Raw genomic sequence first — 15,035 nt, 5'->3', positions numbered from 1 at the left:
CCATGAAACAGCCTTTGAGTCAATTGTCCAATTAATTTGAGCCCCTGAAATGAAGGGATTGTGTTAAAAAAGACTTTAGTTCCTCACATTTTTATACAATCTTTTTGTTCAACCCACTGAATTAAAGCTGAAAGTCTGCAGTTCAACTGCATCTGAGTTGTTTCATTTAAACTTCATTGTGGTCATGTACAGAACCAAAATTGTCAGTCTAAATATTTCTGGACCTAACTGTATATAAGAAGTGCCCATTTACCAGCCTGGCTGCAGATATTGTGTACGTTTTGTTGGCACCACATTCTCATAGCAAAGTCTGATTTCTACTCCCGCTCAAATCAGTACACAACCTCACACTGCACAAACAATGCTTAGTGCAGCCCAAGTATTTCATTCTAAATTAACAAACGTATACCCATATCTGTTGCACAGTCGTCTAGGGAGATGGAGGGGCCCATATCCCTTCCAGGGACTCCATACAGTGCAGGTTTATAGGCTCCTTATTATGCATTTTCCCCAATAATAGTTACAGTAGAACCCCCATTTTACATTTTTCAGGCGACCAGGAAAAAATTATGCAAAATCCGGGAAAAATGTAAAATCAGGGAAATGTGTTAAAGTAACTTTTTCTTCAAGTACTGAAAGGATTTAAGCACAGGAGTGAGTTTTACTTTGAGATACAATATTTAGTGTGTTAATAACAAGGGTTAAACATTACAGTGTTACTGTTTCACTATGGGGGGCACGTGCAAACTCTCTGTCAGTCACATACACAACCTAAAGCAATAAGTGATTGGTGCAGGACTGTATAAGGTGCAGGCTCATTGGAATTGACCTTTTACAGGCAGAATCATGCCAAAATATACATCTGGTTAGTATTTTATACCTCTATTTCACAACAAAAAGGCAGTTTTTGGGAACAAAATTTCAGGACAAAATTTTGTTGCAAAATCCAGGAAACCATTACTTAAATTCAGAGAAATGCACCAATTTGAATACATTATAAATTGGTGGGACCACAAATAAAAAATGTGGAAAAACTTAAAATCAGGGTATTAAAATTGAGGTTTCACTGTAATTGTATCCAGGCACAGGGGTGGGGTGCCACTTTATGCTTACAGTGCACCCTGTTTCTGTGCCAGTGCACCCCCTTATACACCAGAGTCAATAACTGCTGAAGGAGGATAAGTACTGCAGAGACACATTAATTATGTTGAGCTTTGGGTGGGCTCTCTACATGCCTATGGTGGCTAGTCGTGGGAAATGACCCATCAGCCTTAGCCATACAATTCATTTTATAATTAAACTGGGTATTACTTGTCCTTTTTAATGGTGTGGCTAAATCTGGAATATTCCAGCTCTAACCACAGGATATTATAGCTCCAAGGTGCATGATTACCATACCTGAACATACTTTTTTTTTATAATTTCCAGTCTTCCATGCATCATAGGGCTATTTGCTTCTAAATGGGAAACTCCAGTACTGGTGACACTTGGCTCATGTAAACTACTGGTATATTTACCGTAAATTATTAATAAAACAAACTGGAATGTTAAGAGCCAATGTAAATAAATAGTGTTTAGAAATGTATTCTGACTATAGCAATAGAATTGCCCCTCTGAAGGGAAAGGTATGAAGATCCAAATTATGGAAAGATCCATTATCCGGAAAATACCAGGTCGGAGGATTATGGATAACAGGTCCCATATCTGTACAGATATATTTATCACTGCTTTGTGGCCACAATCAGCCTCATTTGCTGCTAGTGGAACATGGCTATATATGGCTAGGAAACACATAAAGTACTTGCACGTAGTACCAATTTACCTGTTGCATATTATTGGGACTGGGGCACAAGGTGGTGTATTTCGAGGCACCTGCAAATCAAGTTACTATAGGTGTATATAGTATAGGTATTGGACCTGTTATCCAGAATGCTTGGTACATAGTTCGGATCACCTACCAAACTAGGGAAAAGCCTGCTAAAATGAAAACATTGAATAGACCTATTGGTATTGTTTTGCCAGAAATATGGATTGATACAGCTCAGTTAGGATCAAGTATCTTGTACCCGTTTTATTACTACAGAGAAATAGGAAATCATTTTTAAAAATGATGATTATTTGCTTATAATGACCTCTATAGGAGATGGCCTTTCTGGATAACATGTTTCTGGATAAGGGATACAAATGGTGTAGGGCCTCGCACACCCTACCCAATAGGCTTACACATAGGTGGAGGTTCGGCTACATCCTAACAATAGTCCAATAGAAAACCCAATGCCACACAGGTCTGCTAAAACACTTCAAGGGCCCATTTACTTAGCTCGAGTGAAGGAATAGAGGAAAAACGTCGAATTTTGAATGTTTTTTTGGCTACTTCGACCTTCAACTTCAATTCAAACGATTCAAACTAAAAATCATTCGACCATTCGATAGTCGAAGTACTGTCTCTTTAAGAAAAAACTTCGACCCCCTAGTTCGCCACTTAAAAGCTACCGAAGTCAATGTTAGCCTATGGGGAAGGTCCCCATAGGCTTTGGTAGCTTTTTTTGGTCGAAGAAAAATCGTTCGATCGATGTATTAAATCCTTCGAATCGAACGATTCGAAGGATTTAATCGTTCGATCGATTTTTCATTCGAAAAATGTATTAAATCCTTCGACTTCGAAGTCGAGGGTTAATTAACCCTCGATATTCGACCTGAAAGTGTTTATTGCGGTGCAACCTTTTGGGGCGGACCCCTTTGTCATGCTTGTTATAGGGGTCCGTCCCAAAACGTTGCATGCTTGACAAAGGGGTCCGCCCCAAAACGTTGCATTGCACTCTGCAATTAACACTTGAAGTATTTCAGCAGACCTGTGTGCCATTGGGTTTTCTTCTGGATAAGGGATCCCATACCTGTGTATGAGTGTATATATGTGTATGTGTGAGTTTGGCAACAGCTGGATGGAGAATGATGCTGTATAAGATTTATCCTAAAGAACTGGGCAAAGCCTGGGAATATTGACTTGGCACGTTCAGCAGATGTCAGGATAAATCAGGTAGCCATTCTTCCAGCTCTTCAGAAATCTAGACCTCCCCCCCCCCCGTGGCATCAGCTACTGCCTCCATCTAACTCCATCACTTACCTAAGCTGTTGTGTTCCTTAAGTGTTTTCTCTTGAAGATGCTCTAATCGTACTGCAAGCAGAATTCCAAAAATAAAAAAGCCGTGCTAAGCAAAACAGTAACGGACACTTCAAAGAACACGGGGAACTCACCTTGTAAGGCGGTAAGTCGTTCATTCGTGAAGTCATTGTCTGCTTGCAAGGCCTCGATTTTAGCTTGTAGTTCCTGTTCCTTCTCTTCCATCTCATCAATTTTATCCTGCAGTTCTTTTTTCTCTGCTAGAGATTTCTGTTGGATTTCCTCCTGCCGACTTTCTGCCGCCTGAAAAGGTGCAATAAAATAATTAAAGATTTCTAGAAGTACGCCAACATGGATTTGTTATGTTTTATTTCTGTGATCTCAAAGCTCAGTATTAAAGGTAATGCCGTTTTATCCAGCATTGCCCAATACCCCTCTGTGTTGATTGACATTGCCGCGGTGTAAATGTTTGACTCAAGAGGTGGCGGTTTCCATTAGGGATGCACAGAATTCTGGATTCTTGCATATGCAAATTAGGGGTGGGGAGGGAAATTGCATAATTTTTGTCACAAAACAAGGAAGCAAAAAATGTTTTCCCCTTTCCCACCCCTAAATTTGCATATGCAAACTAGGATTCGGTTCTGTATTCGGCTGAACCTTTTTCGAAGGATTCGGCCAGATCCAAAATAGTGGATTCGGTGCATCCCTAGTTTCCATACATTTGAATGACACATTATACAGAGTGGTAGTGGGCATTGCCCTGCCAAACACAAATGCTCCAAGTTGCCATGTATTCTATTCCCATAATCCTCACTAAAACCTTAAAGGGATACTGTCATGGGAAAACATTTTTTTTCCAAAATGAATCAGTTAATAGTGCTGCTCCAGCAGAATTCTGCACTGAAATCCATTTCTCAAAAGAGCAAACAGATTTTTTTATATTCAATTTTGAGATCTGACATGGGGCTAGACATTTTGTCAATTTCCCAGCTGCCCCTGGTCATGTGACTTGTGCCTGCACTTTAGGAGAGAAATGCTTTCAGGCAGGCTGCTATTTTTCCTTCTCAATGTAACTGAATGTGTCTCAGTGGGACATGGGTTTTTACTATTGATTGTTGTTCTTAGATCTACCAGGCAGCTGTTATCTTGTGTTAGGGAGCTGCTATCTGGTTACCTTCCCATTGCTCTTTTATTTGGCTGCTGGGGGGAAAAGGGAGGGGGTGATATCACTCCAACTTGCAGTACAGCAGTAAATAGTGATTGAAGTTTATCAGAGCACAAGTCACATGACTTGGGGCAGCTGGGAAATTGACAATATGTCTAGCCCCATGTCAGATTTCAAAATTAAATATAAAAAATTCTGTTTGCTCTTTTGAGAAATGGATTTCAGTGCAGAATTCTGCTGGATCATCACTATTAACTGATGCATTTTGAAAAAAAAATTTTTTCCCATGACAGTATCCCTTTGAAGATAAAAAAAATATATTTTATTCGAATGGCAATCAGCTCCACCAAGCCAAAGACTAAACATGCCAAAGAGCGAGAATTGAGCTTTACACCATGAGATCACAATACCATACCAATCTAACTATTAAATATTAATTGAAAGACAGACTAAAATACTCCATAAATAAAAGCAGTTAATACTGTTTATTTTTTAATTAAAGTGCATTAATCTCATGTACTCATGGGGTACCAATTCTTTAGTTTATCGGACTCAGCAAGGACTGGCCTTGATTTTAAATATCCTTGCCGTTCAACAGGAATTGACATTGACTCCAACAACTACACCAAAAAAGCAGCAGCAACTGTCATTAGTATCAACAACCAACCGAGCTGGTATCAAGAGCACATGCCTGTGCCACGACACAATCATGCCAGTCACTGGAACTGACCTTGAGTTTGTCTGCAAGATCTTTAATCTCATTCACGGCTCCGTTGTACTTGTTGGCCAGTTCTCTCAATTCTTCTTGAGTCCGCTCATTCATTTCCTTCAGGTGGGTACATTCATCTTCTGTGTTACTCAGACTGCGCTGGGATTGCAAGAAAGAAAGAAATGCACATATGAGCTTCTGCACAGAATTGCAAGACACGTTAGACTAAATAAATGCAGACAATACCATAAACTGTATTTCTGGCACCCAATCTACTTTGCTGAATGCAGAAAAGCCTCTAAAGAATAGGGTTATACAGGAGTAAGTGAAAAGTAAAGGTTTATTGCATTACCCATGAGGATTAGGTATTTTGGTGCCCTACCCAAAGTTCTGGCTCAACCAACCAATGACTTGTACTGGCTCGGTCTGTGTGGCCCCTGGCTCCTTTCTCTTAAAGGATAAGTAAACCTTTAAAAGAAATGAATGTAAAACTGATGAGGGGGCTATTCTAAGAAATTTTGCAATGTACATTCATTATTTATTTTGTTTTTATTCCAAGATATTAAGGGATACATGTACTGTTAATATGAATGAATTGTAAATTGCAAAATTTCTAATAGTCCCCTCATCAGTTTTACATTCACTTATTTTAAAGGTTTACTTATCCTTTAAAGCTCTAGAAACATAAAAATGTTAAAAAAAAAAACAATTCGTTTGTATACTACGGAAAAAAAAAACAAAAAAAACACCAACACATATTAAACTTTAAAATGGAGTCTTTATTTAGAAATGATTTAGTCTTTATTTAGAAATAACTTACCGAATCTCCGCTTGCGCTCCTCTTCAGAAAAGGCGACGATCCATCGTGCGATGCTCAATTTCTCCTCCCTGGATATCTCCTATAAGAAAGGCAGGGAGGAGAAATCGAGTGTCGCACGATGGATCGCCCGATCGCTTTCTGAAGAGGAGCACAAGCGGAGATTCGGCAAGTTGTTTCTTAATAAAGCTTAGTGATTTTAAGTCTTTTTTTTTCCGTAGTATACAAACAAATTTTTTTTAATGTTACTGTTCAGTTCTAAAATCTTGCACTGCTGTTTATGTCTATCAGTGTCTGTGAGATGAAGTGTTTAAAGGCAATCACTATTCAACTACGCAAGCATTCTAACATTTTCCATGAAGGTAACCATTGCCTTATAATACAGTTTATAGAAACTCATTTCCCATAGGGTTCTAGGTACACTGTTCTTAATATTTAAATATGTTTTTTCTGGGTTATAAGACATTGCCTTATAGTTGCCCATAACTAAGCAGCAAAAATCCAGGCTGATGGTGAAAACAGGCCCGGATTTGTGGAAAGGCCACCTAGGCCCGGGTCTAGGGCAGCAGGATTTTAGGGAGGCGTCATGCTGCCCAACCTCACCCACATTGGTTCAAAAACACTCGGGATGAGCAGAAGATTCAATAATTTTGTAAATTTCCCATGCCCAATCCACATTGTTCAGGTCCCGATTATGAAAATTTGCATGAATAAAGGGGGGTGGGGCACGGGTGACTAATGGTGGTGGGCCTAGGGGCGCCCGCTATGTAAATCCGGCCCTGGGTGAAAACAATTCTTGAAATGATTAGTCCTAAGGCATGATCTCATTATGGAACCCTAGGACCCAAGCATTCTGGATAATAGATCCTACACCTTAACAATCAGTTAAGCAGGTTACCTCTACTTCTGACAGCTTCCGCACCACCTCTATTTTTTCCTGTAGGACCCGCCTCAGGGACTCTTTGGCTGTTGTCTCGTAGTTGTGTTTGTCTTCTTGCAACGTGATCAGTTCCTTTCTTATTCCATCATCTGTTTGACTCTGCAACAATAAGTCGCCCATTATTTTATGGATTCTTGTTTCAGCTTTAGAATAAACAGGGTGAAAAACCTACAGCAGTTCATGTATCCCTCTCAGGGGTTGAATTAGCGGGGTCCCCTCTGTACACTTGTGCTGATGCTAATATGTGTTGAAAACGGTATCGGGGGGTCTGTGAAGTGTGACTTTTTGGCAGTGATTATGGCCAAGAAAAGTCTCTGAGATACACCCGCAAAAAAATAGGAAAAATGAACTCTAGCATAGGGTTAAAAATGATGAAAATAAATGGTCTATGTCTTTAAACAGATTATCACTCTATTTATATTTGTAGAAAGGTTTCTGGCACTAAGGTATCTTGTAATTTCACCACAGAAGGAGAAACACCCTTATCAAACGTAGTCTACATCAAGACTAACCCAGTTAAACAAAAAGCAATAACCAAGGTCAGAAACGGATACATGAGATTACGGAGAGATGGAGCCTTGGAGATCACTCAATGAAATGTATCTGAATTCTTTTACTCTGGTAGCACAGGCCTTTAGTACTGGATACATCTCCTCCTAGAAAATTAACAAGTCTGAATGGTAAAAACTCGAAAAATTTGAGTTTTTTTTACTATAAAATTAGAATTTTTAGTGGAGGAAAAAAACGAAATTTTTTGAAATTTATTATACCTCGAGGCTGCAAAAGGTCAGAATCTGAAAATAGTCCACTTTCAACCTGTCGAGGTCTTATTTGCAGTTTGTAGATATTACTGTCTGCGCTGGGTTTAGTACGATAATCTGAACATTTCAGGCCTTTCACCTATTTACCAAAAAATTTAGACTTTTTGGGCATCAAATCTGAAAAATTCGGTTTTTTCACGCTGTTGCTGGTTTCGTGTGACAATCCCAAAAAGTCATGTTTTTTTTTTTTTGTTGAGCCAATTTTTCTTAATGATAAATAAGAGTAAATGGTGGATTCTAGTTTGGTTGGATTTTTGTTTATGAATGAATCAGAAAAATTTAGATTTTAGTAAATAGGGATGCACCGAATCCAGGATTCGGCCTTTTTCAGCAGGATTCAGATGAATCCTTCTGCCCGGCCGAACAGAATCCTAATTTGCATATGCAAATCAGAGACAGGGAGGGAAATGTATGACTTTTTGTCACAAAACAAAGCAAATTAGAATTTGGATTTGGTATACAGCCGAATCTTTCACGAAGGATTCGCGGGTTCGGCCGAATCCAAAATAGTGGATTCGGTGCATCCCTATTAAAAGAACCCCACAAATGTAAGCATAACTGAAATCCTACATAAAAGGTAATTGTGTGCATTGCTACAGTAAGTGATCCTTGCAAACACGCAGAGCTTCTGATAATCCCACAATGCAGCTTTCAAATGTAAGAAAGTCCATGAGCTGATGAGACGATGCGAGGAAACAGATCAATATTATTGTCCCACTGAGTGATAGAACAGGGAAGTCTCAGAAGATGCTTCCTGACTCAGTCTGGCCGCTATCCGGACACTATAGTAGCGCTTTTATGCTACAGGCAGTGTTAAAAATCTGCTAATATCATGATATGTAACAAAAAAAATAGTACGTTTCCAAAATGTTCAGAAGCGCACTGTGAGCAATTTTACACTATGAGTGGGCGTTTATTTTTTCATTGGTGGACATGGCTTGATGCCCTCCTACCTCCAGCCAATAACATCTCTACATACATCAATAAGTGACCAAATAAAATGATATGTTGCAAAGTAAAGAAGAATCTGTCTATAGGTTAGTGCAGCGTTAGTGTGACTGCAATGCTTGGTGTCGTAGCTAGAGGGCAATACGCTGGATATCACCGATTTATTCGAATTTTGTGCATTTGCCACTGAATGTTACAGTGTGACCCGTATCAGATAAAGGCAGATCAGTCGAGGAAGCTTCTTGCCTTGGAATAAGCCTGCAGCTGGTTCCCCATCACTTCTAATCTTGATAGCAGCCGGTCTTCATCTATAAGAGCCTGAGATTTTATAAAAAAAAAAAAAAAAATTATTAATGTACAAATATATTCACATAAATACTCCTGCAGTACAAGGACACACACAGGAGCACAGAGATTCTGTTTATACAATATTACACACAAGCACCTGCGCCACTCAACTGCCATCATGTTTTTTACCTACTGACGCACATAAAATAAAATAAATATGTGCCCTGCTGATTGACATTCATCGTAAATATAGAAAATATACTAGGGATGCATTGAACCCAGGATTCGGTTCGGGATTCAGCTCTTTTCAGCAGGGTTCGGATTCGGCTGAATCCTTGTACATGGCCGAACTGAATCCTAATTTGCATATGTAAATTAGGGCTGGGAAGGGAAAACGCATGACTTTTTGTCACAAAACAAGGAAGTAAAAAATGTTTTCACTTTTTCTATTCCCGCAGATTGGGAATCCATTTGGATTCAGTATTTGGCCCAATCTTTCACTAATGATTCAGCCGAATCAAAAATAGTGAATTCGATTCATCCCTGATATATACCACTTAGAATTAGTCACCTTTCTTATGTGTTGAGTTCTTGAATAAAAAAAAGATGAAAGTAGCACAAACCAATGGGGGCCCAGGGGAAGAAAAACAGGTGCATGAGGCCTAAGGAGAGGTGGGAAATTCTTGCACAACAACCAGAAGAACTGCCTTATTACAGTGGTGTGAAAAACTATTTGCCCCCTTCCTGATTTCTTATTCTTTTGCATGTTTGTCACACAAAATGTTTCTGATCATCAAACACATTTAACTATTAGTCAAAGATAACACAAGTAAACACAAAATGCAGTTTTTAAATGAGGGTTTTTATTATTTAGGGAGAAAATAAATCCAAACCTGTGTGAAAAAGTAATTGCCCCCTGAACCTAATAACTGGTTGGGCCACCCTTAGCAGCAATAACTGCAATCCAGCGTTTGCGATAACTTGCAATGAGTCTTTTACAGCGCTCTGGAGGAATTTTGGCCCACTCATCTTTGCAGAATTGTTGTAATTCAGCTTTATTTGAGGGTTTTCTAGCATGAACCGCCTTTTTAAGGTCATGCCACAACATCTCAATAGGATTCAGGTCAGGACTTTGACTAGGCCACTCCAAAGTCTTCATTTTGTTTTTCTTCAGCCATTCAGAGGTGGATTTGCTGGTGTGTTTTGAGTCATTGTCCTGCTGCAGCACCCAAGATCGCTTCAGCTTGAGTTGACGAACAGATGGCCGGACATTCTCCTTCAGGATTTTTTGGTAGACAGTAGAATTTATGGTTCCATCTATCACAGCAAGTCTTCCAGGTCCTGAAGCAGCAAAACAAGCCCAGACCATCACACTACCACCACCATATTTTACTGTTGGTATGATGTTCTTTTTCTGAAATGCTGTGTTACTTTTACGCCAGATGTAACGGGACGCGCACCTTCCAAAAAGTTCAACTTTTGTCTCGTCGGTCCACAAGGTATTTTCCCAAAAGTCTTGGCAATCATTGAGATGTTTTTTAGCAAAATTGAGACGAGCCTTAATGTTCTTTTTGCTTAAAAGTGGTTTGCGCCTTGGAAATGTGCCATGCAGGCCGTTTTTGCCCAGTCTCTTTCTTATGGTGGAGTCGTGAACACTGACCTTAATTGAGGCAAGTGAGGCCTGCAGTTCTTTAGATGTTGTCCTGGGGTCTTTTGTGGCCTCTCGGATGAGTTGTCTTTGCGCTCTTGGGGTCATTTTGGTCGGCCGGCCACTCCTGGGAAGCTTCACCACTGTTCCATGTTTTTGCCATTTGTGGATAATGGCTCTCACTGTGGTTCGCTGGAGTCCCAAAGCTTTAGAAATGGCTTTATAACCTTTGAAATTGAACTCAGGTGTGATAAACCACAGTTAAGTTATTTTTTAACAAGGGGGGCAATCACTTTTTCACACAGGCCCATGTAGATTTGGAGTTTTTTTTCTCCCTTAATAACGTAAACCTTCATTTAAAAACTGCATTTTGTGTTCAATTATGTTATCTTTGACTAATAGTTAACGGTTTTTGATGAGCAGAAACATTTAAGTGTAACAAACATGCAAAAGAATAAGAAATCAGGAAGGGGGCAAATAGTTTTTCACACCACTGTATATACTGAATAAAGTACCCCCTATTGTAAAATATATAGTGAATAAAGTACCCCCTCTTGTAAATTATAAGGATATTATAAGTTACCAAGGAGTTTCATGACCATATAAAAGTACGAGGCCGAAGGCCGAGTGTTTTTATACAGGTCATGGAACTCCGAGGTAACTTCTAATATCCTCATATTTTGCAACTGGGGGTACTTTATTTATTATAATACACAAGTTTCAGTGAGTCATGTGACAGAAATGACATCAGAACTCACCGTTTATAAGGATATAATTTACAGGATATTCATGGCTTTTGTGTATTATAAGATATTATAAGTCACAGAGGAGTTCCATGGCCATTATACAGGTCACGGAACGCCGAGGTTACTTTTAATATCCTCATCCAACAAGAGGTACTTTATTTATTATAATACACATGTTTAAGTGAGTCATGTGACAGAAATGACATCATTACTCACCGTTTATAACTGATGACTTCACTAGTCACCATTTATAAGGATATAATTTACAAGATATTCACGGCATTTGTGTATTACATTGATATACCTGACAACTGGTATCTGAGGCTTCCTGTGTATTGGCTAATAGTCTCTGAAGAGTGGCCAGCTTCTGTTCCAACATCTGTTCCCGGTGTAAGGCCTCCTGCAAACACAAAGGTCCAGATTAGAAATACACAATAAAATGTGCAGATATTCACTAGATAAGAAGGAAACACATTGATATTTAGTTATGAGCCTCACCATACAGGGACTATCACGAAAATGTAAATTTTAAAATTCTAAATACAATCAATTAAATATTTTGCATCGTTTCTGCATATTCCTCTCTCAGCATCTGTTTCTCTTCATTCTCTCTTCATGCGGCAGTTGGGTGTCAGATATTCACTGACAGTTAGATCCAATATATCTTATAGGGGGGGTCCTTTCCTAGCAGATGTATTAGAGCTCACTCAAATAACTGATTCCAGTACAAACAAAATCTAACAAAATAACTGCCTTTTGCACAAATCCTGCATGTAGAGAGACATGATGTCTGGTGATTTTAATAGAGCTCTAATACATATTCTAGGCAAAAGGAGCCCCCCTATAAGATATATTGGATCATTCATCTGACATCCAACTCCTGAATGGAGAAAGAATGAGGAGAAACAGATGCTGAGAGAGGAATAGTGAAGATAAACTTGATTTTAGAAACTATGCAGAATTTTTAATTGATTACACTTAGAAAGTTTCTTACTTCATTATGAGGAAGCTTGTATTACATTTTCATTTTCATGATAGTTCCCCTTTAAGCTGCTGATTTGTCATCTTCTTTGTCCACGTATGGGGCCCTCCAACAGGCCCGTTATCTGACCTAAAATCGGGCAGATGTCAATCGTACTAGTTTAATTTCCCGTCAGATTGAGCGCTTGCCTTGTGCAGACGGCTCCTGTTCCCGCCATTGAAATCCGACCACCCCAAACGAGCAGATCTTATAATGTTGCAGAACCCTGGGCCACTCACTATATTGGCCAGATATCAGGTCCCGAGGGTTTCTGGTCACATATGCAATCCCTGTAGAGTGAGTTATAATTCCATGGCCTGTATAGGGATTAGGAACGTGGCAGTTGGGAGAAGTGACTACAGTTGGCCACAAGTCCATTTGTTTGGCCAGGCCACCAGCCAAGTATTCGATTCTAGGGCCACTAGAGCAGTAAAAGCCAATCAAATTAGATACAATTTTACATACTACCTACCCAATCCCAACCTGAATACAACTGCCAAACTCCAACAACATGATAATCTCCCTGATTTAATAATGTGAAACTAAAAAGAAACGAGAGGCAGGGCACATTGTGCTCAACCAAGAAAAGGTACAGGTATGGGACCTGCTATCCAGAATGCTCAGGACCTGGGGTTTTCCGGATAATGGATTTTTCTGTAATTTTGATCTTCATACCTTAAAGATACTGACATGAGAAAATAACCTTTTTATTATCTACTATAACATTATCTTTGAATGTTATTTATCATTTTGCCATAAAAGTATTTGCCTGATGCTTTTACATGACCTTTCTTACTACCCTGTTCCTCTATGAGGGGGCTGCCATATTTGTGCAGCAGGAGTCCATTAGCATTAGAAACTGACAGGTTCAAAAGGGATAGTGAAGTTGGCAAAACATTCAGGTTTAGGAACTTTTACTTACAAAAGCAGAACTATCAGCCAAAAAACGATCAGCATGACCTATAGGCAACTTTTAATGTAGATTAATACTTTGAAAATAATTTTTTTAGTGTCAGTATCACTTTAAATCTACTAAAAAATCATGTCAACATTACATAAACCCATTAGCCTGGTTTGGCTTCCGTAATTCAGAACATTCTGGATAACAGGTTTTCGGATAACAGATCCCATACCTGTACTAGGTCAGATGAAACAAAAGAGCAAATGATCTGAATCAGAGACTAAAATGTGAATAGGAGAGGCCTGTCTGAAGAAGAGTAATAAAAAGTAGCCATAACAATACATGTGTAGCCTTACAGAGAATTTGTTTTTTAGATGGGGTCAGTGAACCCCATTTGAAAGCTGGAAAGAGTCAGAAGGCAAATCATTTAAAACTATAAGAAAAAAAAAAAAAAAGAAGGCCAATTAAAAAGTTGCTTAGAATAAGCATTCTATAACATACTAAGGGCAGAGACAGATGAGAAGATTCGGGGAGATTAAGTCGCCTGTCGACAAATCACCTCTTCTTCGGGCGACTAATCTCCCCGAACTGCCTCCCTGCCGGCTAGAATCCAAATTACTGGCGGGATGGCACTTGGAGCGCTTCATTTTCCTAACGTATCGCTCCGAGTGGTATCCCGTAGACTATTTAGATTCTAGCCAACGGGCCAGCAGTTCGAGGAGATTAGTCGCCCGAAGAAGAGGCATCTTCCTGAATCTTCTATTCTGTATCTGACTTAAAAATATAACTTAAAATTGAACCCAGAGATCAGATGGGATACAGGGGGTACACCTTATTAGGGATGCACCGAATCCAGGATTCGGTTGGGGATTCGGCCAGGATTCTGCCTTTTTCAACAGGATTCGGATTCGGCCGAATCCTTCTGCCTGGCCGAACCGAATCCGAATCCTAATTTGCATATGCAAATTAGGGGCGGGAGGGAAATTGCGTGACTTTTTGTCAGAAAACAAGGAAGTAAAAAATGTTTTCCCCTTCCCACCCCTAATTTGCATATACAAATTAGGGTTCGGATTCGGTTCGGTATTCGGCCAAATCTTTCGTGAAGGATTCGGGGGTTCGGCCAAATCCAAAAAAGTGGATTCGGTGCATCCCTACACCTTATACACCTCACAGGAGGGATAAACAGTAAAAACAGAATACAAAGTTCAGTGTGATAAATCAGTGCATTACCTGTAGATACTGGGAAAGCTGGAAGAGTTCCTGAGAGTACATACTGGGAGTGTGAGCAGCAACCTGTCAGGTGAAAAGAGATTTACCGACATTAAATGTTGTACAAAAAAGCTTTATAGCTACACATTCACACGGGGCAATGGCACGTGCAAAACAATTCATATGAAATATAAAACTTTCAAAATATATTCAATTAATTCTGTCCTCCTTTCCCAAGACAATGTACGCGAGATCTCTCTGACTCCGACTCAAAGCTGCATGTAAAGAGACAGCTTGCCGGGGGCAAAGTAACCTCATTATTTCAGTACAGATTTTTTTACCGTTATTTATATTTATAAAAGTTTCATCTGCATGAAATTGACTTTTATTAGAATTTTCATGATCGTTCCCCTTTATACTAACAGAGCAGGTTATATATTTGGAAACGGTGTCAATAATTATATAGTAACACTACACTAAGGCACTAGAAGCAGCTTCTCTGCTTGCCCTAATGCAAATCAGCTGTAGTTCCCCTTTAAATTCTCGCTTCATGTATGATTTTTATTGACCAGTCTTTGCAGGGTAGTGGCAAGTGATCTTGATAAGAATATAAGGTCCCGCCTCTTCCCCCAAACTAAAGGGAATCCCGAGGAAAGTCATTCGGGTGCACGGATACCCATTGTGACGTCACTAGGAGTGCT

General features: G+C 39.4%; 1 protein-coding gene across 6 annotated transcripts in view; it reads right to left on the bottom strand.

The window, feature by feature from the left end:
• slmap.S (sarcolemma associated protein S homeolog) overlaps nt 1-15,035 on the bottom strand; it is a 107,460-nt gene that overhangs the window by 30,193 nt on the left and 62,232 nt on the right. For 3 of the 6 annotated variants that reach the window (XM_018261518.2, XM_018261516.2, XM_018261515.2), the window contains exons 5-11: nt 14,356-14,418; nt 11,508-11,603; nt 8,768-8,839; nt 6,711-6,851; nt 5,017-5,154; nt 3,256-3,424; nt 3,125-3,175 (exon numbers count right to left, since the gene is read on the bottom strand). In XM_018261518.2, coding sequence (XP_018117007.1) covers nt 3,125-3,175; nt 3,256-3,424; nt 5,017-5,154; nt 6,711-6,851; nt 8,768-8,839; nt 11,508-11,603; nt 14,356-14,418 — 730 coding nt within the window. The remainder of the gene's footprint in view (nt 1-3,124; nt 3,176-3,255; nt 3,425-5,016; nt 5,155-6,710; nt 6,852-8,767; nt 8,840-11,507; nt 11,604-14,355; nt 14,419-15,035) is intronic. The other 3 variants (XM_018261519.2, XM_041561835.1, XM_018261517.2) reach the window with 1 other exon arrangement.

The sequence above is a fragment of the Xenopus laevis genome, chromosome 4S (assembly GCF_017654675.1).
Source record: "Xenopus laevis strain J_2021 chromosome 4S, Xenopus_laevis_v10.1, whole genome shotgun sequence".
In the NCBI taxonomy this organism is placed as follows: Eukaryota; Metazoa; Chordata; class Amphibia; order Anura; family Pipidae; genus Xenopus; species Xenopus laevis.
Note: the sequence above shows the minus strand (reverse complement) of the source record. Positions and strands in the feature narration are given on the sequence as shown.